The 26,580-nt window shown below is 38.6% G+C and overlaps 1 protein-coding gene across 2 annotated transcripts; it reads left to right on the forward strand.

The window, feature by feature from the left end:
- Positions 1 to 211: 211 nt before the first annotated feature.
- On the forward strand, positions 212 to 26,261 carry scai (suppressor of cancer cell invasion). Of its 2 annotated transcripts, XM_085165135.1 has the most exons (17): positions 212 to 499; positions 2,707 to 2,831; positions 7,788 to 7,883; positions 8,003 to 8,089; positions 9,403 to 9,501; positions 10,557 to 10,653; positions 11,770 to 11,868; positions 12,070 to 12,222; positions 12,924 to 13,025; positions 13,946 to 14,047; positions 15,369 to 15,447; positions 17,754 to 17,853; positions 18,107 to 18,188; positions 20,471 to 20,543; positions 20,862 to 21,035; positions 21,257 to 21,357; positions 21,929 to 26,261. In XM_085165135.1, exons 2-17 carry the CDS (start codon positions 2,725 to 2,727, stop codon positions 22,073 to 22,075), a joined length of 1,698 nt encoding a protein of 565 aa, XP_085021261.1. In that variant the 5' UTR covers positions 212 to 499; positions 2,707 to 2,724; the 3' UTR covers positions 22,076 to 26,261. The 2 variants fall into 2 exon arrangements, with proteins under 2 accessions (XP_085021261.1, XP_085021262.1); XM_085165136.1 differs by lacking the exon at positions 212 to 499 and having other exon boundaries at positions 2,712 to 2,831; positions 8,007 to 8,089.
- Positions 26,262 to 26,580: the final 319 nt, after the last annotated feature.

Raw genomic sequence — 26,580 nt, forward strand, 5'->3', positions numbered from 1 at the left:
ACAGCTAGGGCTGGATCAGGTGACCCTGAAGCCAGCCACCTAAGCCTGAATTGAATGTTAATATTGAAACAGTCCACCTTTGAGCCACCAGTATTTTGTAATCATTATCTAAAATGGCATTAAAGAATCATAGGATCATACTACTACTGGTTGAAATTTTGGCTATTAAAAACTGTAACGACGTGAAGCTCTTATTTTGAAATAGTTGACCCGGAAATAGCTAGCCAGTTGGAGTGGAGCAGTGCCAGCGGCGGTCCTCACCCTGCCTTCTGTTTCTCGTCGCCTGTCACAGCCTTTGAGCAGCGTTCAAGCTCGGACAGACAGCAGTCCAATCAACGCTGCGGGGGAACTCGTTAGCCGGTCTGGTGGCACTTCCACGCACTGAGATGCCAGGAAAGTCGCGCTTCAGCAGTAGAGCTCGTCGAGGCTTTCGCTGTGATTTTTGAGAAGCATCTCTGTGAAAGATAGTACAGTTTGTCACCGTTAGCCGGCTGCACAGGTAAGAACAAATGGCAATTACACAAGCAGAGGCGGTTAAAGCCCTGCAACCGCCAGCACTCAGTGTCACCTGCATATATGAGGTATTCTCTGTTATCTTTGTGCTTCACATTATTAATATCCAGATGCTTATTATGTTGAGATTTTATTCATGATGCTGATGGTAGATATCAGGAATTAGCTATGTTATTAGAGCTTACAGCACAATCACGCTCTTTGATACAGATTTTTACCGGCAAAGACAGAAATTGCAATTGCATTTAAATGAATGCCACCCATCTACCAGTGATAATAATATTGGTATTCAGTTTACCTAATTTAAAAAAAAATTCTCCAAACTTGATTGTTATTTTTGGAGATCTTTCTTCCAAACATAGTGACAAATACTACTTGTGCTGCATGTTGTGTTGGTTTAGAACAAAGAGATGTTCACAGGTGAGACAGGTTTTCACCAACTCTGCTGCTGTTAACATGATAAGTAAGCCACAAGGGAAAGCGGGAGAAAACAATGGTACACATGATGTATAGCATGAGATTGTCATGCAGACCTTCTCTCACAGCTTCTCGCCTTCATTTAAAACTGAGCAGAAGTTTTAGGTACTACAAGTAAAATAAGGCTTCACACACTTCATACAAAGAACATCAGTTGTTTCATGAGGAAAATAATTAGACAATACAAAAATGTCCAAGGTGCCGTCTTCGCATGTCTTTTTTAAGAAGCAGCTAGGACACTCTAACTTACAAGACAGAAGTGTTCGCAGCATATTCTGAAAAATCTTTACATTAAAAACCTTATTTTTCAATCACCTATCTCGCATAACTTTTACCATAACCTAAATGTGTTTATTTAAATAAAAATATAAGCAGTATCCCAAAGTAAATGAGTGTAATGACGTGCCATTCCATGTCATTACACTCATTTACTTCATTACATAAGTTAAGTAAAGATAGCTTGAGTTCCGTTCACAAGTTTTCCTGCGCACAGTGATAGTCACCATCCCACTAACTCACTTAACTCTAGACGTTGCTAATCTAGCATTGGACTAAACTGTAATCATAATATTAGAAATGTAGAAACACTTAGAATAGCTCTTTACTGTCATTGTATCTATTCTGGAATAACTTGGTATAATCCATCATACATAACAGTTCAGTTAACATCCAGACTCTGCTACTGCAAACACTGACACGCCCACAGGCACGCCCACTCAGAAAAGGATTAATGTACTGTTAACTGTATTTCACGACATGCAGCTACATACATAACTACTCAATGTGACAGGGCTTTGTTTGTTGCTATTGCCGTTTCCCACCACATACACCGTCATGGCATCAAATGCCCACACAAGTACACTAAAATTATACTTTTAGGCAGTGCTTAATTAATCTGAAAAATCTGTTAAGGTGAGGTTTATATTGAATTTCAATGTATAAAAAAAATTCCTTTTTTAACTCTTCAGTTTGAAATTATGGATTTACATTACCTAAAAGCCAAACAGATGTAGATCCACACACATGCACAGTAACTTAGAGGCTATAGCCAGACATGTTTATAGCACGGTAAAATTGTCATTAGCTGCAAATGATTTTAACATGCAGAGCATTAGCTGAACATTGTGCCCTAGCTGTCTGCTGCCTTGACCTGATTGTACATCCTTAGCAAACTGGAGACTGCCGCCACTGTGAGAATGAAATATGGGACATCCCAGGTCAACCTAAAAAAAGGGTGACCATGTGATGCATTTCCTCCTCCATAGTTTCTTATTTCTATTCATAAGTAAGTAGGGCACCAGTAAGACGCTTGGATAACTCCAATCAGCAGTGTTTGTTCAGTAGTACAACCATGAATATCAACATGTTACATATGACTAGATTATTTTCAAGTCAAATCAAATTTATTTATAGATGTTTAAAAACAACTGGAGTTTACTAAATCGTGATGTAAGTGTTACAGGATAGACAGTATCAGGAATTTGCTCCGGAAATCAAGACAAAAAAAACCCAACAACAATATTTTGCTTCATTTTAACAGTCTAAATTGTTCCTCTTTAGTCAGTCACAAGTTCTGATTGGCTGACTTTCATGTAGTTTCCATCAGTTTCAATGAGTACTAATATTTCTTTGTAACTGAAATGTTTTTCTTTAATCCATCACCATCAGTCTATAGAGTATCGACCGTATACGGTCTGTATTTCTCTTTAAATTCAGGTGTGAAAAGTCAGTGTCATGACTGGAGCTGAGACTGAGGATGATATTCCATTAGGTGAAAGGAAGACTGTCACAGACTTCTGCTATCTCCTGGACAAGTCCAAGCAACTCTTCAATGGGCTACGGTTGGTTGGAATTTACTTTGTTTTCTTCTGTCTGCTGGACTGTGTTTTCTACTCTAACATTGGTTTACAGTGCATTACTCTGGTGAATGGGTGCATTGAACCGATACCCCTCAAGAGTGTGTTTTTACTGCATTATTCTGCAGCATTCGGTACCAGTGTAGGAAGTGGTGTGCCCTGTCTGTTAGAGGGGTGGATTGATGTGTAGCTCATGTAAATTTGGAAATTTGTTATTTGATGGCTTAAAAAATGAATACAATGTAAACCATAAATATTTTGGGGTGTTTGCATTCATTTATTAAATTATAACTAAGAATGAAATGAGCAGAATATCATGTTAGTCAAAACAAATGTGTTTTAAACATAAAATCTGATATCCTGAAATTTCTGCAGGCAGATAAAATGAATAAAATGCATGCATATGAAACATTTTGTTGGCATTCTCCAAGTTTTTCTGCTTTTCTTAAAAGTTTGAAAAAGCTCTTTCTCTGGGAAGTTAAACTTCTTTCTTTTTACTCTGAGCAATACTTTTCATAAATTTCAATTTAGAACGCTCAGGATTTTCCTTCACAGACACATTTTTGGTACCCACGAAACCCAAAACACTGTGTTTAATCAAACATACAGCAGCTGAAGAAGAAACCTTCCTGGCGGTCACATGCTTTAAACCCTGGTTGTACTAAATGATGCATTTTGGTTCAAATGCTAAGACCTGTTTCCACCTATTGCATTGCTATTTCATTCATATCAAAATATGACTTTCTTTCTTTTTTTAATCACATAAAAATGTATACCAGTATTATCTTGGACAGTAGGATTGTGGCACGACCTGGAATGTGCCACATTGGTGGCTTCAGTAATCTGTGAATGTCGCCTTTTTGGTAATGTTTTTCATGGCTTCATTCAGATTGAGCAATGGCAGGAATGGATAGACCTGTGTTACACACGAGTAAGATAGTCGTGTGTTTATTTCATAAAAATGGCGATGATTGTGATTTAAATAATTACAGGCAGCAATCTATAAGGACTGTGGATTATAAAATATTAGCTAAAATTATAATGAATGGAGTTAATGATGTGTGTATCATTATTGATAAAAAATAGACTTGTAGTCTTCAGATGTGAGATAACTTTAAGAGAAATTGTATATACTGGCAATGACACAGGCTTCTTTATATAGGTTTGCGTCAAAAGAAAGCGTTTATGTTTCACATTCCTACTTGTAGACAGTGATAAAGACATATGTGAATCTTAAAAGTCCATTGTGCAAGTAAAAGTAAATGGCTTTTTGAGTGAACCTTTTAATGTTTCCAGTGGGGTGAAACAGGGATGTGCTTTAGGCGCTTTCCTGTATGTCTTTGCTATTAGTCTTCTGCTGAAAAGATGAAAAGGTTCCCGTTTTAAGAGATATAATCTCTGTGATTCATCTAGAGTGAGAGCCATGGCTAATGTTGACAACATCACTAGCGATCTCCAATCTTTAATATTTTTCTAATAAACTTATAGCTTGGAAACGGGATGGACAACATTTATGCATCAACACAATTAACTAACTCACGCCACTTATGGCTATTTGTCGTACTTTCCTGATTTGGAGTTTGAAACATTTTATAACTGAGGCAATTATCAGCTGAGCATTGCTGACCTATTTACACTCTTTAGAAACTAATTGTGATTGCTATAGAGTGCGAGCCATTTTAGTGGATTCATTTCCACCCGTTATTGGAGTTTGTCCCACTTATGTTCCACCTTCTTGTTATGCTGCTGCTTCTCGCCCGCAACGTCAGCTGACAGAACGATCACGGACATAAATCAAAGATACCAACTGCGCTTTTATTTACATTTTACAAGTGAGATGATCACTTAGAGAGAAAGCTAGAAGCAACATGATGTCTCTATGATGTTTCTACTTGCTGCAGCTTACTGAATGTTACAGAAGGAAAAAGAAGTGTCCCTCACACTCTGAGCAGAACTCCTGAGATCAAGAAGCAGTACTGGTCCTAGATTTTTCACTAAGTAATTTATTTATAAGCACTGAAGTAGCCTGTTCATTTCAGGCATGAGTTAGGCAATCTACTAAAAGGAGGACAAATTAATATGTCAAAAACAGGCAGACCCAATTAGACGGCAATCCACATCTTGATAAAGTTACTGTTACTTTGTCCCGTGCATAAAATCACAGCACACAAAGTAACTACTCACGCTTTTTATTTGCAAAATTGTTACTGTGGTTTGTTTGTTTGTTTGTTTCGATGTGACTTAATATAAATACAATGTAACAACAGAAGACATCTAGTCCTTTATTGAATCTAAAAGTGCCTTTTGTGTTGGGTCTGAACACACAATAAGAAAGGAAGAAATTTTATCAATAACACTACCCATTCTGGGTGAGAACCTGAATGTTAAGATGTTGGCAAGCATGTACAAAGCTGTCATCAATACAGCAAAGCTTTAAAGCGCTTAAGCGTAGAAGCTCTTTGGTTTGTTCACACTTTTTTCTTTTGTACACAATTCCTTACATCTAGAAAAGATTCTAAGATTAGAGTTTGCTGTTGGAGTTGTAAAAAAAACAACAAGAAGAAACTGACAAGGGTCATGCTGCTCACAACAATTCAAAAAATGGCAACTACACAAATCACCCTGACTGAAGCCTTGGCCTTACTTGGCTTGTTTAGGTTGCTTGTTTTCTTTTTGTCATACACGAAGCAAGATATTGTAGTTTACACTTCATCTAGTCCTCAGATGCATTCCTAGTCACATTTCTTTTGGATTTGTTTCTTGTGATATTGTTAGAGTGGCTATCACAGCTTCAGAAAGCTTCAGAAAAACTGTTGAATAAACAGAGACTGGCCATCTGGAGTAGCAGGAGTTTTCCTGCTGAGTTGGTAAACCTGCCATTTGATATAAGCCAAGCTGGCCAGAACTGACACTAAGAAATTGAGTACAAAATGGGGCCAGGCCCCCGACTGACATGGATATGTAGGGTACTCCCAGTTTTTATGAAAAGTATCAAAGTTAACTTGCATTTACTTTTCCAATAGTAAAATTTTAGCTCATATTGCCTTTTGAAGCCTAGCTCTTAGTGACTCTGTTCTGCTGAATGAAAAACTGACACAGATATAAACCAAAGCCATGACTGATGTTGGTGCTTCATTTTGCTATTTTCAAATGTACTAACAGTCTGCAAAAGCATCCCATTAATAAGTTAAAGACTGAAAGGTGTGAAAAGAGACATGCTCACTCCAGTCGTTGCACCGGAGAGTAACTTGGGTTTTGTATCTTGCTCTAGGATCTTTGGCATGCAGTCTCGTACAGCCAGGGATCAAGCGATTGTGCTTAATGGCTGGAAGTTGGGAAATCTCTAAAACATTCTAGCCCTACTGTTTGTTTTTCTGTGTTTCTGGTGGCTTGGCACTATATTTTTGTTATTGATCAATGTTGGTAAGGTAGGCTGCCACTGTTTATGTCTAGTTGCTAATAGAATGTTTTTATTTCAGCTTAAATCTGGGACTTTAAGATGAAAAGAGAAACATAATACTTTTCAGACACAAGTTATTGTGTTATCCTGGTCAATTAATACTTTCTGTTAATTTCACAGACAGGCAGGACTGAAAGTGCCTGCTTTCTAGCTCTTACAATAATGCCCATCATAACTTCATCTTACTGGATAAAACAGATTAACTTTTAGGACATAATTCATTTTATTATTATTTTTTTTTAGAAAAGGTGATAAATCTCAGTATATGTTATTGCAATACTCATACAATAATCATATTGTATGTTTAGAAATTATGAGTGAAGTATTGTGAAAGTATCTTATGAGCTAGATAATCAGCCAGCCATCCTTTTGTACCCTGGTGCCTTCTGCTTGTTTTGTTCTGAGATGAGTGACGCACTGGGTTTGTGATGCATTAGTCAGGGCTGACGCTGCCTTTTGGTCACATTTGAATCATTGACAGAGGGAGCATCAGGTCAAAGTTAGGATTTAGAGGGCGCACAAATTCAGAGTATTGTTGAAATATGAAGCACCGTTATTACACATCCAGTTTAATTTCGGTTGTTCACCATTCACTGTAGTAATGTTGGCGTGTGAGCATTGTAAGAAGAGATCAGCCAGGGTCAAATTTAATACCATCAATATATTCTCATATGTGTGTATCAGAATACACTAATTATGTATGCTATCCATGTAGGGTTTTTTTCTCAGTTAATGTGCATTTATTGTAGGTTTCTGTCTTTAGTGCATGGTGGTTTTATGAGAATAAAAAGTGTATTTTAAGTTTACCTTGAAAATTTAAAAGCTTGAAAAGGTGTAAAAATGAACTATAGCTAATAACAATGTGCAGCATGGTGTCATTTTCTTTACTGTAAGTGTTAACCTGCTTTAAAAAGCTGTTTTTACTGGTTGAATATTGGAGCATGGAGAAAGGAAAATCTAATTAATAGCATTCATTAACATTTTAAGGTAAGGCTTAAAGCTGCCCGGTGTGTGTGCCCTTCGAGTGATAAGACAAGGATAATTGTAAGCTGAACATGTGAGATATCATTGAGCTCTCAGGAAGGGATATGCTGGATGTAAAACTCAAGACAAACAGAGAGCATCTTTGCAAAACTAAATGTGGCTTAATAATCACTTTTCTCAAAAACCAGTCACTGGAAGGCATCGTTGCAATTGAAAAAATAGTTTTCAAATAATTACTGAGCTCTGGGTAAAAAGATGCCCCATTTCTGTACAAATTTGTATAATGTGTAATGGAACAAAAAGTTCATCGCTTTTCCTTGAACAAAAAAAGTAACTGGGGTCACAAAAAGCACCAAGAGTGCTAACAACTCTGTTTCATGAATGTTTTCACTGTTCTTTTTATTGGAGTTTGTTTGAAAGGCTGAGCGCAATCAGTTGAATTCTATGTGTGCTTTTCTTGCCTTCTCTATCCTCTTCTATGCCGTCTTTTGCTGCAGAGACCTTCCTCAATATGGACACAAGCAGTGGCAGTCCTACTTTGGACGAACCTTTGACGTCTACACTAAGCTATGGAAATTCCAGCAACAACACAGGTTATTTTTTTCTTGTACCATTTAAATACTTGAATGAAGAATGTTATTTTTTCTTTCTAAGGGTTGGGTTTATCATTGTCTCAATGTTAAGTTTGACATCTTTGTATACTTACTGACAGGCAGGTTCTGGACAGTCGGTATGGACTGAAGAGATGGCAGATTGGTGAAGTTGCATCCAAAATTGGACAGCTTTATTACCACTACTAGTAAGTGACAGGGCCTCCTGAGTCATGTATCAATGTTTTGCAGCATTATTAATATGACTAAGGATAGGATAGTCATCAGGTAGGATACATGTGTTGTTGCCTTTTGAATGAAGTGGACTGCTTATTGGGTCCCAACATAGGGTCCCAAAAATTCCATGTCTGTTTAGTATCAGCATACCTTCCCTAACTCAGATGGTGGAAGACGACAGTATATTTGACCGTTTTCATGAAGACTTGCCACTGATTTTATTTCAGCATCACGTACATTCTTTAAGAAAATGACAGTACACTAAAATATCAAACACTAACATAAAATTATTGTTCTTGGCTGGCTTAGCGATAGCATGCTGTCTGTGCAGGTGCTTGCAAAGAGCTGAAGTTGTGTTAGCAGCACAATGCAGCTGTTACTGTATTGGATGCAGTCTCCACTTTACCATCGCGCAATTTTCTTTTTGTGCAGTAAAAACAAAAAATGATGTCCTTATACACGCCACAGCCTGCACTACTATTTTACTCCTCCTGCACACAAACTGAAATCATTCCCATCCCTATTGCACCTGGAAGGTTTTTTCCAGCAACCGTTAAGGGAAAAAAAAAGAACTGGCAAAGTGTTGGGCATGATGAAATTAGCCACTTCTGCATAAGCAGGAAACGTCCAAACATTGTATTTACAGCCCACAAAACTCCTTAAATGGACTCCTTAAAAAAATAATAATGATAATTTAAATCAGTGGCAACTACATCTGAAAAAGCTAGTCTGTCACCACAATGGAAGTGCCCATATTTATCCACTTCTTGTTACTACTTTGAGTATTCTAGTCATTATAACTTTAAGTATTGCATTACTTAACTGCAAGCAAGCAATGTTTATTTATGTAGAGCTGTTCAAACACAGAACTCAGAAAGTGCTTTAGAGAATGTAATCCAAATTAAAAATTAGGGGAAAAACAGAAATCAGTGCTTTGTGGAAATTCCAACTAGAAAAGGTTTAGAGCAAAGAATCTCTACAGCTCTACTGTAAGAAGATAGAAAAGAGATCACATTAGTCCAGTTTTCACATCTTTATGTTTTTTTTGTTTGTTTGTTTGTTTTATCATTGAAGTAAAACAGTGAATACATGTTAGATCTGGTATGTTATGAAACTTTCAGAGCTCTCAGGTAGCCTCAAACAGCTCAGCTCATTGTCCCTGGTGTCTAAACTAAACACAGAAAAGCAAATGAATGCTGCTGCATTCATTCAATTTATCAATTACCACTTGCAGATTTGTTTAATAGGATGCAAATTTGAAATATGTATTCCTCTTTGTTGACAGCCTTCGTACCTCAGAAACAAGTTACCTGAATGAGGCCTTTTCATTCTACTCAGCCATTCGTCAGCGCTCCTACTACTTTCAGGTCAACAAAGAGGACAGGTAAGCTCCAGATATTTTTTGTTAAAGTAGTGTAAGTTGCAGTTTTTGTAAGATGTCTTTAAATGTTATGTATAACAAGCCTGTTTAAATTTACCTTATTAACTCCCAATGAAGTTAGTATGATTGCTGATTCAGAGGGGTGTGCTACTTTGTCAACTATGTGTGAAAGTGGCTTTCTTATTACCTGGCTGGGTCACCATGGTGACTTATACTCCAGGCATAACCTGCTAGGAGTAGGTTATGTTTCAGTTTAGTTGTCTGGAACCTCCACATTTCACTAATTTTTTTAATTTGCACCATGTTTTAAGTGCAATTTAGGTTCCCTGCTGGGCAAACATGTCTCAAATGTGCAAGTTGCTGCCCAGCTGTAAATATATAAATGTTATAATTTATTATAATCTGCTGCCAAGTCTCTTTTACACAGTTGGAACTGCAGCTACTAGTAACCTAGAATGTTAAAAATGATCCAGTTTAAGCTTCAGAACTCTGACGTGCAGCTATCACATTTGATATAAACAGCAGCACCAAGATTTCCCTCAGCGTTGAAATAATTAACTGGAATTAAAATGTCAAATTTTTTGCTCGTTATGCTAAATCCCAAGATTAATGAATTTCTGCAGCATTAAACTCTTGTGCTATTTGCTCTTGTACTGCTACATTTTTAAGTGTATAACATTCTTTATAGATTTTTATCTCCATTTAATCATTATTTGATATTGTGTCTGAGCGGACTGGACTGCACTCTTGGGGATCATTTAAGTGTGTAAGAGTCATATTATGTGTGAAACTCGCCTTTTTATGTGAGTGTGCACGATCTGATGTCCTTTTTTTCTAAAAATGAACAAAATTTCTCTTTTCACGCTCCCCAGAGTGTAGATATTTACATCAAATATTTGTTGAAAAGACAAAAATGTTTATTGGAGTCTTAAGAAACACAGGGTGAACCATTTGGTGCCTCCAGTCAATTTAATAAACACGGCTTCAACTGTGATAGTGCTTTATGTTGATTTGTTTGTGTTTGCACGCTCATATTGTCTTTTCTTGTCTTTCATCAGGCCTGAATTAGTAGTGAAGAAGCTTCGTTATTATGCTCGCTACATAGTCGTCTGTTTACTTTTAAACAAGATGGACCTTGTCAAAGTTTTGGTGAAGGTATGGAAGCCATATTGTTAGTACTTTATATTACAGCTTGGTATGCAGGGTTTCAGTCATTAGGTAACAGTTTTAATAATGAGGTACATTCACGTGACTATAATTACAAAGTAATAACGCTGTATTAATGAGTATATTGACTACTAATACTAGAATGAAAGGCATGTTACAGAGTAAAAAAAAGGGCCAAAAACAGCTAAATAAAGGAAGAAACAGTCAAAGTGTACCTATACACTTTTTTTACTCTGTAACATGCTTTTCATTCTAATATTAGTAGTCGATATACTCATTAATACAAAGTTATTACTTTGTAATTATAGTCATAAGGGAAAACCATTTTGTAATAGTCGAAACTATAATTTGCCAAGTGTAGTACCTGTCTACAGTCCACTCGATACCTTCAAAGTTGAAGATGCTGTATTATAATGCTTAAAAAAATCCCCCCTTATATTTTAATTAGTCTTTTCATTTCAAAGTAATGAACAAATATTAAGCTGAATTGGGTGAGGAGGAAAAGGTAAGTGTCTTGGTTTTGGGCTAATAGTTTAGTAGTTAGTAATGAGGCCACTCGCATCAAGAGGGTTGTGCATGGTCTTCAAAATGTTTAGATAGGTTGTGCAAGTCGGAGTAGTATCTACATAAATACCATAAGCCAAGTTTTCTTATGTTAAGCCTTATCTTTCTCAATTAAACAAGTCAAAACACAACAATCAATGTAAATCCATTCACCTGTCAGTGGTTTTATTGTTTTTGCTGAGAAGTGTATTTTCTTAATTTGTAATAGAAAGTATCTTATCATTATTGGGTATGTTGCTCATGTTGTCAAAGATCAACACTTTGTACATGTTGAGGTACCATTAACAGGTTTTGCAAATCTCTTTTTTAGGTTCTCTCTTTTTTTTTAACGTTAGAATATTTTCTAGATCTAAGGAGCTGCAGATATTGTATTGAATTGTGCTAATATTTTGGGTTTTTTCTCCCTGTAAATGTGAATGAGGTAGTCTACTTCATGAATTTTGTTCACGATTTCCTTTTATGATTGTGTAAAAATTCAAAACTGTTCGTTTTTTTTCATGACACCTCTTATTGCTCTTCCTACCTATCTGCCATCTGCAGGAGTTATCTGAGGAAATTGAAGACTACACACAGCGTTTCAACACAGAGGACCAGTTGGAGTGGAACCTGGTTCTGCAGGAAGTGGCAGCTTTTATAGAGGTAAATAACCCTCCAAGCGTAATACTGTTTGATGTTATTTCATTATGTTAGTATTTTATTTATTATGGTATAATTGTCATGTTTGTTCACATACAGTGAGGTAAACAGAGAAGTTTCTGTTCTTCCTCTTGTCTGCTGGGTGATATACTGGATCCGCACTATTTCTTCAACTGCTCTTCTTCAATTGTTTGTCTGTAACAGGCAGATCCTGTGGTAGTTCTGAACGACAACAATTCTGTCGTCACCATCAGCAATCGGCTGCAGGAGGGAAGTGTGCCTCCACTGGAACAAGGCATGGTGGTTGGGCAGCTCATCCTTGCTGACGCACTAATCATCGGCAACAGTAACAACCAGGTTCTAACCCACTAAATCTGATTCATGGTTTCTCAAACTTAACACACATCAGCATGAGCAGCATGGTGGTGCAATGATCGGCACTGTTGCCTCACAGCAAGAAGGCTTGAACCCTGGCTGGGGTCTTTCGATGTAGAAGTTGCATGTTCCTCAATGTACCTTTGTGGGTTTCCTTTGGATACTGCATGCATGTTCTAGTTAAATGTTATTTGTAAAGTGCCTTAACTGTGTACTAAGACTAGAAAAGCAATATATTTCTATTTCCACAATTGCTGCAACTCTTTTCAGAGAAAACTTGAGACACTGATTGTCAAGTAATACGGATGGATGGATTATTTTATTATTTCATATACGTCCTCTCTCCGGGCCTCTGATCTGATCTTTTTCTGCTTTCTGTGCAGTTTACACTAACATTCAGTTTCTAAAGTGCTGATAGTATTTGCACTACTCACTCCTGGCTGTTATGACCCAAAAAACTAAAATATTTGTCAAACTTTGTAGGAGAAGATTACAATATAACCAGTAGTTGTTTTTGTTTCATTTTCATTATAACTGCAGCACTGATTTATCTTTGAGGGCTCTCATTTTTCTGTGTATTGCAAACAATTATGTTTGTGTGTGACTTTGAATCATTTTTCAAACCACAATGAAGGCTGAAACAGTAACTTGATATATTAATATTGTTTTGTCATTTATTTTAGGTGAAGTTCAGTGAGTTAACCATAGATATGTTCCGCATGCTTCAAGCTTTGGAGAGGGAACCAGTAAACCTGGCCACACAGACCTCCAAGCAAGGAACGATGGTGAGTGTCAGGCACATCGTGTAGTGGTAATAATGGGCAAGCCCCCCTCCTTCCTGCTTACCACTTGTCCATGTTGGCCCGAACAGTATGGAAGCCTTCCACAGATGCATTGTCATCTGGAATATCCTGGTTAATCCATGACTCAGTGAAGAACATCAGGCTTCTCTGACTCCAGGCGAGTGCTGTTGGCTCATGCAGCTTGTTTGCTAGCGACCTAACATTCCCCATTATACTACATGGGAGACTCGGCTTAAAGCTCTTCATTGATTGAAGCCTCCACTGTATTACCGTCTCCCTCGTGCTCTTCTGTCCCCCACCTCTGCATCCATTTCAGCCACAGAGCGTGTGGTGTGTAACTGCCATGCCGCAATCCCATTCCTCAATGAAAGTAATAGTTCTGCAGCAACAAGGAGAAGAAAAACTTTCTCCACCCACATGTTTGAGAGAAAACTATTGAAAACAAACTAACATGCTACAATAATACGTAAAAGACGAAGAAAGTAAGGAAAAAGTTTAAAGTATGGATTAAAAAAAACAGGAGCAATTGAAACAGGCTGCATGCTGGTTGACGCATGTCCATCGTGTGGGTCTCTGAGACTGAGCTGGAGCATAGGATTTATCCACAGCACAAACTGTTCCTCTGTATAAACTGTATAGATTTGCACAAGAACACATTTACTGTCCAATCCCAATCTGCTTGTCTGTTAATGAAGATACTATTACTGTACCACATGTATAAATGCACAAATGGCTTATACATTTATAATGTATAGGGATGATAAAACCACATAATACACCTGTACACACAGCAGTGTGCCTCAGCCCCTGGCCTAGAAGCCTTTTGATTTCACTTGCATTTACATAAGGTTTTACAGTCTTTTGTTTACACATGCAATGTTTTGTGTGATGTTTCTCCACAGGAACCCAACGAAAAGCCAGCGAAGAGAGAAAACCCTCACAAGTATTTGCTGTACAAGCCAACCTTCAGCCAGCTTTTTACTTTCTTGTCTGCCTCTTTTAAGGTCAGTATGAACTTTAATCGCAGGTTTCCTCAATAAATATTCAATAAGTTGAGATTTGTATCTCCAAGATTATATATTTACATTATTTCCATTGTTAATATTTATATTCTCACTTCTTTCCACTGCTATCTGGGCATTGTTTTCAAGTTAAGCTCATAAAGGGAACATATATATATCTACTCAAGTCAGTAAATCAGGTAAATTGGTGGGATTGGATTGGGCATGATTGATGTCAGAGCCCAAACAAATCCATGGAGTTTGAGGAATCATCTGTAGACCTCAGAGTTAGGATGGTATCGAGGTACAGATCTGAGAAAGTGTGCAGAAAAATATCTGCAGCATTGAACGTCCCAATGAGCAAAGTGGCCTCTATCACTCACAAATAGAAAACGTTTGGAACCACCTGAACTCTTCCTAATTGTGGCTTCCTGGCATTCGGGGTAGAAGAACCTTAGTTGAGGAGGTGACCAAGAACCCTATGCTCACTCTGACAGAGCTCCAACATTGCTCTGTGGAGAGAGAATAACTTTGCAGAAGCACAATCATTTCTGCAGCACTCAACTATTAAGGCCTGTGTGGTAACGTGGCTAGATGGAAGCCTTTCCTCAGAAAAGGCACATGACAACCCACCTGGAGTCCTTCAGGTGCCTTTTAGACCATGAGATACAATATTTTCTGTTCTGATGAAGCAAAGATTGAACTCTTTGGCCTGAGTATCATGTCTGGAGGAAACCAGGTACTGTTGAGCACTTGGTCATTACCATACCTATAGAGAATCATGGTTGTGGCAGCATCATGGTATGGGGATGTTTTTGGCACCAGCAACTGGGAGACTAGTCAGACTTGAAGGCAAGATGATTGTAGCAATGTACATAGATATCTTGGATGGTAATGTGCTCTAGAGCACTCTGGACCTTGGTCTGGGGTGAAGGCTCATCTTCCAACAGGACAGCGACCCTACGCACACAGTCACGATAACAAAGGAGTCACGGCCCAGCCAGAGCCTAGACCTGAACCCCATTGAACGTCTCTGAAAAGATCTGAAAATGGCTTTGCCCCAACCCTTCCTGTCCAACCTGAGCTCGAAAGGTTCTACAAAGAAGAATGGGAGAAACTGTCTAAAAGATGGGTGTGCCAAGCTTGTATTATTGTACTCAGAAAGACGTGGTTGTGAATTGGCACTATATAATTTCAACTGAATTGAATGGATTCAGAGTTTTTCGGTTATCATGCGCTGTAAATTATTCAAGATTAGTAGTTATAGTAAAATGAAATACTTGAATTTGTGACTTAATTTTTATCTTACCACTTTTATTTCCAGGAGCTACCTGCTAACAGTGTTCTGCTCATCTACCTGTCAGCTACTGGAGTCTTCCCTACTGGGCATTCAGATTATGAGGGTATGTTTTTGTTTTTCTTTTGTTGTTGTTGTTGTTTTGTTTTGTTTTGTTTTGTTTTGTTTTGTTTTGTTTTTTTGTCTGTAGTTTCATGGAATTTCTGAATACGATAATAGACCGATTTGGAGTGGAGATCAGTAATGTCATTACAGCTGTTGGCACATGTTTGTGGTAGGAAGTAAAAGTGAAAATACGTGAAAGAAATCTGATGAAATGTCTTGGAAAAGTCAAATGTCTGGTTCATGAGACAGGCTTCCAGGTTTTATCTGATGTAAAGTTTTTAAAAACCATTCAAGCAAAGTCATGGATGTAACTAATAACAATAAATTAGAGACTACAGCAAATGCAACACTGCCATTTCAAGAGTTTTTTGTTATAGTAGACATGTTTGCAACACTCGTGTCCTGCCTTCCATTTTCTTCTGCTTATCGGGGGCTGGGTTGCAGGGGCAGTAGTGTGAGCAGAGAAGCCCAGATTCTTTTCTCCCCAGCCACCACCTGCAATTTATTCGGGGTTTCCTAGACCTGCCGAGATGTATAATCTCTCCAGTGTGTCCTACTGGTTCTACCCCAGGGCATTCTCCGAGTAGGACATACGCAGAACACTTTAACCATAAGGCATCCAGGAGGCATCCTTGTCAGATACCCGAGCCACTTCAACTGGCTCTTTTCGATGTGGGGGGAGTAGCAGCTCTAATCTGAGTCTCTCTCAGATGGCTGAACTCCTCACCTATGGAGACTCCAGCCACCTTTTGGAGAAAGCTAATTTTCCCAGATTCTATTACCAATCTCGTTCTTTTGCTTGTGTCCATGGGTCAGCTTTGGCTTCATTAACTGGTAAATCTGCAGCTTCTCTTTCATTTTCACCTCTCTCTTCATCATGTACCGGTATAATGTCTGCATCACTGCAGCTGCGGCTCCAATCTGTCTGTCGATCTCCTGCTCCCCTCTTTCCTCAATTGTGAACACATTGTGCACAAAAAGCATAGCTGAAATTCTGAGGTCACCAAGCTGGAAGCCTTTCACCACTTGGCTACACCTCAATATTCTGCCCATAAAAAGTCTGAACAGAATCGTGACAAAGGGCAGCCCTGAGAGAGTCCAGCACCCAATAGAAACAAGTCAAACTTATTGCCGGCAATACAGACCAAGGGACTGGATTCCTCATAACAATGGGCTGAACACCCTGACTCACACAGCACCCCCTATAGGGTACCATAGGGTTATAGTCAAATGCCTTCTCCAAGTCCAAAAAACACATGGAGACTGGCTGTGCAAACTCCCACAGACACTCGAATATCCTCGAGAGGATAACATGCTGGTTCAGTGTTCCCAGACACAGAACAAAACTCGCATTGTTCCTCCTGAATCTTGGGTTCAATTAACGGACAAACTCTCCTTTCCTTTGGCGTACACCTTCCAAGGAAGGCTGAGGAGTACGATGCCCCTATAGTTCCCTCCTGAGTCGCCTCACGTCTTCACCGCTCCCACACCACAGTTTGTTCTGCTCGGCCTGCTGACATCAACTGCCTCCAATGTGTTACAGGCTAATCAAGCCCAACAGGACTCCTTTTTCAGCTTGATGGCTCCCTTCATGGATTACCACCACACCAGGCACCAATCACTTTGCCGCCACATCCTCATGCGGCAGCCGCAACAAAGGAGATCTAGAATATGGATGGGAATTGATAAGAATTTAGCAATTCTGATTCCGTTTTCAACTTCATTTAACTATTTGGTTTAACTATTATCAATTCTCATTGAGTCCCCATTGGCTCAGTTTTGAGAGTCACTTCCATTGCTAAGCAGTATATCAAAGACATATAGGTATTTCCCCTCTATGTTATGATCGGGGTTGGGGGTCATTATTTAAATTTTATTACAATTAAAAGTAATATAGTGCATTACTTAATTACTCCCAGGAGAAAGTAATTTGTTACACTACTCGTTACATTACTTTTGCATTTCACTTTAAAATGACCTGAAATGCATTGTCTTATAATTACTATTTAACAATATACAAGCTGTTTACAGCAAGTGCAAATGAAAACGTTAAGCAGGATCGATAGGCAAACACACTAACAATTTTAAAAAAATTGAACTACTGTGAACCGGTTCTCAAGTCTCATCCCTAATGCAGAACAAGGTCTGTTCAGACTCAGTATTCTTGGAATGCTGTTCAATTTGTACCTCAGGTGGAAGTTGAAGATGTTGTGGACAGTGGCTTCTACCAAGCATTACCAATGCATATTTATGACCGATACAGTCTTTTCGAGTTACACCAAAGAAGCGTCTAACCCTTTCCCACAGGACCATATGATTTTGGAGGAGTTCTCACGAATACAAATCGAGATGTGGTGAATGGAGAGACGGTGCAGAAGAGGAATCAGGCCCAGAAGGAAATGCATTGGTGAGAATTTCCTAGCAATACTTCTAATTTTGCTTTGTTTATTCAGTCGACAGCATCTAAACCAAAATCAGAGGAAGTGATTTTACCTATTACTTTTACTAATAAGTAAATGACTTTCAGGCTTTCTGACTCTAAATATGTTTACATAAGTCATAATGTGTGACAGAGCTTACTAAGAATCTATCTATGTTACTTGAAAAGTGCAGAATCTCACTGAGGGTTTGCTGAGTTACATTTGCTTGGCATATTGCAGCCTTCATCCCGGAGACTTATTCCCTTTCACCCGGAAGCCTCTTTTTGTCATTGTGGATTCTTCAAACAGCACGGCCTACAAGGTATGTAGGTTAAGACCTTTTATTTCAGACACATTTAAATGGTGAGGAATTGTTGATGGGCAAATGGAGGGGGAAATGTGATGAGGGAATCTGTTCTCACCTCACAGGGTGAGGTGAGAACAGAACACAACTTAAGCCCAGTCAGCATAAAAAGAAATTTGCTCACTACGCATCACCTTGTAGTTGGCAGCTGAACACTAGTGGACATATGGTTGCATGGGAGATACTCAGGGGATGTGCAAGTTATGATGACAGGGCCAACTTGAAACCTGTAACTGAAAATGTTTGTTAGGTCTTTCTCATGCCTCCTTTATAAATTGCATGAACAAACACCCTATCTTATGTCAATTAATAGTTTTCTTCACTCCATTAGTAACAAGTACTTGCCTCAAAGTTGAGAATAGTTTTATCTGTGTGGATACCGCCACATTGCATCACTGTGTTCAAACAAAATGCAACGTGAAGTTTACATCCACAGTCTTTTGGAAAGAGGTGAACTGACAAAAGCTTGTGTTGTCCAATATGAAAAGATCAGTAATTCTCCAGTTCTTTGGCAAGAAAAATTTGCTTTGTGGTGCAATATAAAGACGCCTCAGCTGGAATTTTCTCATAGACTGTGTATTCTCCTAATGCAAGAATCTACAATGTAGGGCAACCTTATTGATGCAGGTTGAGGCCATATGTAGCTGTAGGATTAAACGTGACTTTTATGTAGAGATGGGGGGGAAAAGTGAGAGCAGTTGGACCAAGACGGCAAGAGAAAATAATTTATGGTAATTTTCAATCTTTATAAATTGTATTCCTTTTGTAAATGGTAAATGGCCTGTATTTATATAACGCTTTACTAGTCCCTAAGGACCCCAAAGCGCTTTACATATCCAGTCATCCACCCATTCACACACACATTCACACACTGGTGATGGCAAGCTACATTGTAGCCACAGCCACCCTGGGGCGCACTGACGGAGGTGAGGCTGCCGGACACTGGCGCCACCGGGCCCTCTGAAGAGGGATGTGCAGCACCTGAAACTACGGATACTGGATGCCTGTGCTGGCATTTCTCCTGCGGTGTTGCTATCAGTGTGAAGAGTGGGAGAAGAGGGTTGCATTAAAAATCCGACACAATGGGCAGCACACTGAACACATTTTATAAGTGGTCAGAAACTTGTAAATAACTCATGAAAGAATAAAGTTACGTTGAAACCAAGCACACCATTGTGAGACTGTCCAAGCCGGGGCTCGAACCGGCAACCTTCCGATTACAAGGCGAACTCCCAACTCTTGAGCCAGGATAGCCCTGTAGAATGTTAGGGGCGAATATTCATGAGTTTCCAGGGATGTGCACATATTGTGTCCTAGCAGACTAATCAACACTGTTGTCACTAGTCAGTACCAGAGTTACTAGTGGTTTAATCTAATTGTTACATTTTAATTGGTGCTCCAAAAGGTCGATGGCCTCTCTCTTAGCGATAGGGTGACGGCTAATGCTGTCGCCTCCTTGACAAGGTGTTCAGACGGGCACGTCCTACTAGGAGGAGGCCCCAGTGTGTACCTGGGACACACTTGGAGAGATGGCTCAATGTTTCCCAGGATAAGTTGGAGGAGGTGGCAGATCGTGGAGGCAGGACTTCTCTGCTCCTCCCTCCACGATCCGACTTCAGATAAGCGGAAGAAAAATGGCTGCATAACTTGTTGTTTTGTTATTTTAGATTTGAACTTTTATTGAATTGGTTGTCATGGTGTGTGCATCATTCATAAAGCATGGCTCAATGTGCCACACTTTAATCACATTTGAATAGTTTTTTAGTTATTCATTTGTTACATTTTAGTAATGAACATCTTGTCTCATCTTACGTAGATTTACATACATAAATTTAAATTAATATTTCAGTGTTTCTTAGTTTTAGACGAGGGGGGTTGAGGTAAGAGTAGGGAATTAAAATGTAGGGGATGTTACTGCTAAAGGGGAGAGAGTGATGCTGAGAATGAAGGTGTATGAGAGAATCTGCTCATGGGTTTTCTTCACCAAATGTGAAGCTAATTTTTTGCCAAAGTCGAAATATTTATAAATTGAGCAGATGCTCACCTTTGTTCACATCACACAGCACAAGTTTGTGTCAGCTTCATCCATACAAAAGTTCAGCTTTTGTGTGAATGTCCCTCAATCTGTCTTCAAGATAAAAATGTCACTCGTGTCCACAGCAGATATATCAAACATGCCACTGTTGTTTGTAAGTATATTTCCATAATTAAAATGCTTGTTTCTGTCTTTGTTTTATTAGAATTTTACAAATCTATTTGGCCAGCCCCTGGTGTGCCTACTATCACCTACGGTATATCCCAAGAGTGTACAAGGTGGGTGTCACTGCAGAACTACACTCCTTTAACCAGGAGACCTAAACGAACTCCATCTTCGTCTGTTTGCCTAACTTCCTCTCTGTGGCTCCGCTGTCTGAGTGTTTTGGTTGAAAGAGAAAGAGGCTTTTAGTCTAATGTTAGTTAGACAAAAGTAAATTCTTGACTATTTGTAGCAGCTGATTAATCCACATTTAACATGGGTGTCATTGGTATCTACCAGTATTTTTATGTTTGGTAAAGATGCTGCTTTCAGTGGAAGCTTTTCAGGCATCGAATTTCCTTTCAGTTTACAATGTCTCTGCTTCACCTGTTTAGATCAGTCTCAGCGTGGGAGTCTCTTCACTCTGTTCCTCTACAGTCCGCTCTTGGCTTTCTCCTCCGTGTGTGGCTTAAACAGTGTGCAACGAGGTCTTTGGGAAAGAGCTCAAGAATTCCTTCGCAAAGTGTACCGTGACATTGGGCAGATGCTCACACGATCGCGGACCATAGGTATGTTATCGAGATTAGCATGGACTATGAAAGGGTTACTGTGACGACCCATGTGTACTGTATTTGTGACCATCAGGTGAGCTTTGTAGGTCCCTCCATGAAAATAAACTTCTCTCTTTCTTGAGAAGTTTAAATCTATGGTGGATTTAAGGCTGCACTGAAATAAATTGGGATACATTCATCTTCTGTTGATCGACTTATTTACACATTGTTTAATGCAGATCAAGCCTTTTTGCAGTTCTTTGGTGACGAGTTCCTGCGGCTGCTGTTGATCCGCTTTGTGTTCTGCTCCGCCGCACTGAGACTGCATAAACTCTTTCGGGTAAGTCTGCTTTCCTTAAAGAGCCACATTGTTTAAGTTTATATGCCAAAAATGCACCATGCATTTCCACAAACCAGTGTTTCTTAAGCACTTGCAGTAAGTCGTATTTATGCATCATCAGGAAGTCATGTCATGTCAGCAAATACTCAGTAAATGAACCCGCTAAAGTCCCCAGATTATTACAGGTTTACAGTTATTGATTATTTTAATAATCAATATTTTAATATTGATTATTCCATCGAGTAACTCAATAAAAAACACTTTTATGTTATTATGGGGGCAATAATAAATAATATTAATAAATGAGAATAACAGATGACTTTCAAAATAAACTGCTATTTTTTTTTTTTTAAATTTATAAGAGTTTACCTGCATACAATAATTTTTTAACCTTCTTATTGTATTTAAATGCTATTTAAATCATGTATTTTTTAAATTTCTCGTAAATGAAGGAAGCTCTTCTTAACACTTAAACCTTTAATTCTCACTTTAGAGTGAGAACCCTTCAGTGACCACCAAAGTATTTTTGTCAGGTAGCTAAAACACAATTTCGATGTTTGTGTGCTTGCAGGAATCTCAGAGTTTCCCGGAATCCTATCCAGAGCTCCCCAAACAGGACACAGTGGAGAGCAGCCTTCTACAGAAGCATATTTTGGAGCTGGCGACCATGCTGGACGTGCAGAGCTTATTTTGGGATGATTCACTGGAAGCCTACTAACATCTTCACACAGGGCAGTATGGCGTATATGTAAATACAGACTCCACTGCCAAAGCCCTCATAGTCATTTTGTTTTTTTTAACAGTTAATGAAAAAAAAAAAATCCAACATGCAAGTTCATGTCCTCAATGTAAGTGTTAATGTCATGCAACAGAAAGATGTTCACATAGTTTCTTCTCATAAATGCCCCATTTTGACTCTCATGGGCTTGCCTGGTAAATATGAGCAACATAAGAGTAAAACAAATGAGACGCTCCACGTTACCGTTCAGCTTACTAGTTCTTGTTTATCAGCTTCTAACTTTTGTCATCACAGCAGACTATCATCAAGATGATAACAGCCTTGGTAGTTTGTTGTAAAAAGATTTTTCATCATTTATTAACGTAAAGGAACAAAGAAAGGAAACATTCTTGGCAGCTTTCGTGTGGTTTTTGATCCACCTGTAAAAAGACAAGCATGGTAGAGCTAAAAATGCATCAGGAAATGTAACAGTTATTATATGAGCACATTATTCACCAAAAATATTATTAGTGCTGGAGTTTTGTGTTTGCCAAACAGCGCTTGGTGTATCAACTTGCAGCACACTAAAGGTGCATGAGGTTTTGTTTCGCCACACGTTGTGAGTTAGTTATTCGCTTTCATATCATTAACAAACTAATTCAGAGACTTTTTTTTTCAGCCTTGTGTGTTGTGATAGTGCTTCATTTCCCATTTCACTGTGCTGTACTTGCATGCTAAAAAAGGCAAAGACGCGTGTCAGTTAGTTGTGTGCTCCAAAGAGGATGCTCCACCACCAATTTCCACAAAAGAAATTGTAGATGTTCAGATGACTTGGAATGAGAAAGTAAAGGGAAGTAGTGCATGTGTTGCATGGGCCTGTACAGTTTAGTTAGTCAATCGGTGAAGACAATCTAGTGAGAGGTGGGAGAGGTGGTGACCTGTCAGAGGTTCAAATTGTTGTGCTTTCTGATAACACAGTTACTTTTATTACTGAAATGGCTAGGCACCTGTTATCTTCATGATGACAGCATTAACGTGTGGCCTGCCACCTAATCAGAACATCCTTAGCTGCTTTCTTATAAAGCACAAGAAATACCAGTCGTCCTCTCGCTATGTCCTTAAGTCATTGTTGTCACCATACTGGCTGGTGGCTTTTACTCCTTTAAGCTCAAAGATGGTTCCAGGCAACTTTGCACCGCAGGAATTCAGGGCTGCCCCAAAAGTTTACTATGAATGCCAATAAAGGAAACCAAAATAGTCACTGTTTGTTTATTTATAAGGATCCTATTTATCAGGATCCTAAAAGCAAAACTTAATTTCTGGATGAGCTTTGTTTCTACCGTTGCCTGTGGCCCCAAGCTGCAGGGAGTGACTTTAGAGATTATAGCCCAGAGCTTCCTTTGAACCAACTCTGGTGTCTCGTGGCGATAACTCGCATTCACTCTCTCATATCGATGAGAAACCATAGAAAGTGAACAGTATTTAGTGACTATGGGCGAAAAACATGCTGGCGACGCAACTTCCAGGTGAGCGACTTAAGTGACCACCAATGAGAATGAAGAATACTGTTGATTGACAGTATTAAAGGTATTAATACTGTCAGTTAAATACATTAGAGGCTCACCTAAGTGATCGGGCATCAGCTTCAATGCAATGTGCAACGAATGAGTCATTCAGAAGAGCCTCAGAGTACGGCTTCTGCTCCTCCACATCGAAAGGAAACACGTGAAGTTGTTCCAGCATTTGACTAGATGCCTGCTAGGTGAGGTGCACGTCCTACTGGGAGAAAAAACCATGACAGTCCCAGGGCCCGCCGGAGGGTCGAGCTTCCCTGCAATCTCTGCCAAAACTACGGCCTTCAAATCCTAGACCCATAGATGGATATTAGAATCCCTATTAGCTGTGTCTTAAAGGAAAGCTAATCTTAGTGGGGTCCAAACCTACATTAATATCAAATCCATATGAGAACTTGCATAGCACAGTACTAAAACTTCATAAAAGCATACATAAATGTATAAAAAGAGCAATTTGACATATCTGCGATCAGTTATATTAGTGTCTGTTGCAAATTTTGCACATTTGTTCGTGCTTTAAAAGCATATAGACTTTGGCTTTTGTTGTTGAAATCTTAGAGTTTAACCAGTGAGTGAGTCCCCAGTAGGTTGTAAGGGCTGCTAATGCAATAGGTTTGTTAGCGATCCTGAAAACTGTAGCAGTTCAGAATGAATACTAAAGAGAAGGCTGCACTAGACCAGCCTGCGAGTTCCTGCAGTGGAAAACCGCCTCCCGTTTGCCATTAAATGTTTAATTCTCAATTCACAATCTGTCTCTCACAGAGGCTTGGAGGAATTTTAGCTCAATTTTACCTCCAACTTATTGGTAGCTTTCTTTGTTTGATTATTTAATTGTCTTTTAGAGAAAACATTTGATGTTTTTGGTCACATTTCAGTCGATTTTGAAAATCCTGAAGGATTCACAAACTGAAATGCATTCATTGTTGATTTGGTCTTTTTATGTGATTATTTGTGAATAGAAGTGTGTATATATATATAGTATATAACATCACCAACCAGTTCCATTGAAACCTCTAACATCTAAGAGGTATTAGCTAAAAAGTAAAATTGTCTTTATATTCAAACTTTCAGTATTACATTGGCTAATATGCATGCCTCAAATCTTTAATGTAGCGGGGCAGATGTAAAAGGTCTAAAGGTTTATCGGGAACTGCTGTCGATTTATTCCTGGCAGCAGCAGGGGAAAGTGACTGCACATGGCTGCTGAAATTTAACTGCACTTGTTGAAATGTTGGAATGATACAGCATTGCAAGAAGCAGCTGGTTGAAATGACTTTTGACTTTTTAGTGTTGATTTTTTTGTTATTGCCACCATTGGAGTGTGCACACATGATGTATAATAGTGTTGCGCAGAGATGTGTTTGTTCAGTATTTTGCAAGACTATGTATGTAATCCATAATGAAATATGAAGTTAAAGCGAGGAGGAGCAACATGGTAAAGAGGCCAGTTTGTTCTTTGACCATTTTTCTCTAGTTACATTCCAGCTTTCCGAGGATGTGAAGAGAGGCAGAGGACGAGTGTTTTCTCAGTGTTACATTTGTCTATGGAAGTCAGCTGTTTCTACATTTTCTTTTCTTTTTACCGTAATGTGTTTCCTGTATTGACAGTTATGACATTTAAAATATTGTAGGCTTGCACTTTATGAGATTTAATGTTCTTCTGATCTTGTTAGTTGTTCTTTAGTCCAGAAATTGAAAAATGCTTTCATGTTGTTGTTCTTCATACCAGCCCTACACACTGGTGACCTTCTTTCTCTCGAAGAGTAAAAGTTACGTGGGTCACTGATTTTAAACTTTTCATCTTTTGTCATGTTTTTAATAGCAGTTGGCTGTATTAAGTAGGCAGCAATAACATGTCATTTACATGTGTGAAAAAGAATGAGAAAGATTTCTGTGGTGCTCAAACGTAATGCTGTTGGTGAGGATTGCAATACCAATGATGTTTTCTAACACTTTGTATCAATGGTACACAGTAAGTCCTCGAACACTGCATACTGACAAATTTGTCAGGTACTATTCCAAAAGTCTTGTTTCTGTGTTGTTATAACTTCTTACTGTACATTCAGTTCTCAGAGCTCAAAAGATCTCTGAAAAGATTCAACACTTTGGCCTGCTGACACAAAATTAGCATTTTTCTATTGGAAAATAACCCCAAACACAAACTGCTGCTGCTGCCCCTTTCATCGGAATTATAACGACGAAACCTGATAAATAAAAGAGACAAAGAACATAACTTTGAGCTTCTGTTAACCGTTTGTGGAACTTTCTGTTGTTCATGTTCAAAACATCACCACAAATGCAACATTTGTTATGTAGCAGCACTTGGATCATTGATGCAAACAGTGTGTATTATTTAAAGTTGCCTCTCACAGATGTTTCCTGAAACTTGTTGTTTTTTTTTGGGGGGGGGGGGGGTATTCATGTTGCAGTCAATTTTATACTACTCTACCCAGCAGCATATGAAGCATGGTGCGATAACATGTTTATAACATTCTGTATGATGGAAATGGGTCGTGAGTCACATGATTTAATGGCTATGGGAAGACTAGATTGTTAAAATGTTTTTTGGTGCAATATTCTCGAGGTAAATTCACTGCACAATTATTTTTTTTTTAAACAATAGAACAAAAAAAACATCAGTAGTTCACGCAAAATAACAGCTGTGTTAAATAAAATGTCAAGTTGTGTAAACAAGGTACTAAAATGGTATCACTAAAATAGCTTCTGTGAACAAAATATTAATAAGCTCATCTTCTATGATATGTATGAATTTGTTTAAATAAGGTATCTTGTGAGAATGAAATATTTACAGATTATACAATTATGCAAACAACATGTTGCAAGTTGTGCAAACAAATTACTAAGAAGGTGGATTCTGTGAGACGGATGGAACTTTTACAGGCATAATGTGACCAACGTGTGGGAAACATC

The sequence above is a fragment of the Neolamprologus multifasciatus genome, chromosome 7, assembly GCF_963576455.1.
Source record: "Neolamprologus multifasciatus chromosome 7, fNeoMul1.2, whole genome shotgun sequence".
NCBI classification, from domain to species: domain Eukaryota; kingdom Metazoa; phylum Chordata; class Actinopteri; order Cichliformes; family Cichlidae; genus Neolamprologus; species Neolamprologus multifasciatus.

Excerpts from the sequence above, each read along its gene's own strand:
- scai (XM_085165135.1), top strand. The coding sequence starts at position 2,725 with ATGACTGGAGCTGAGACTGAGGATGATATTCCATTAGGTGAAAGGAAG. Across the intron at positions 7,884-8,002 it reads AAATTCCAGCAACAACACAG|GCAGGTTCTGGACAGTCGGT; the intron begins GTTATTTTTTTC and ends ACTTACTGACAG. Across the intron at positions 14,048-15,368 it reads TCTTGTCTGCCTCTTTTAAG|GAGCTACCTGCTAACAGTGT; the intron begins GTCAGTATGAAC and ends TTTTATTTCCAG.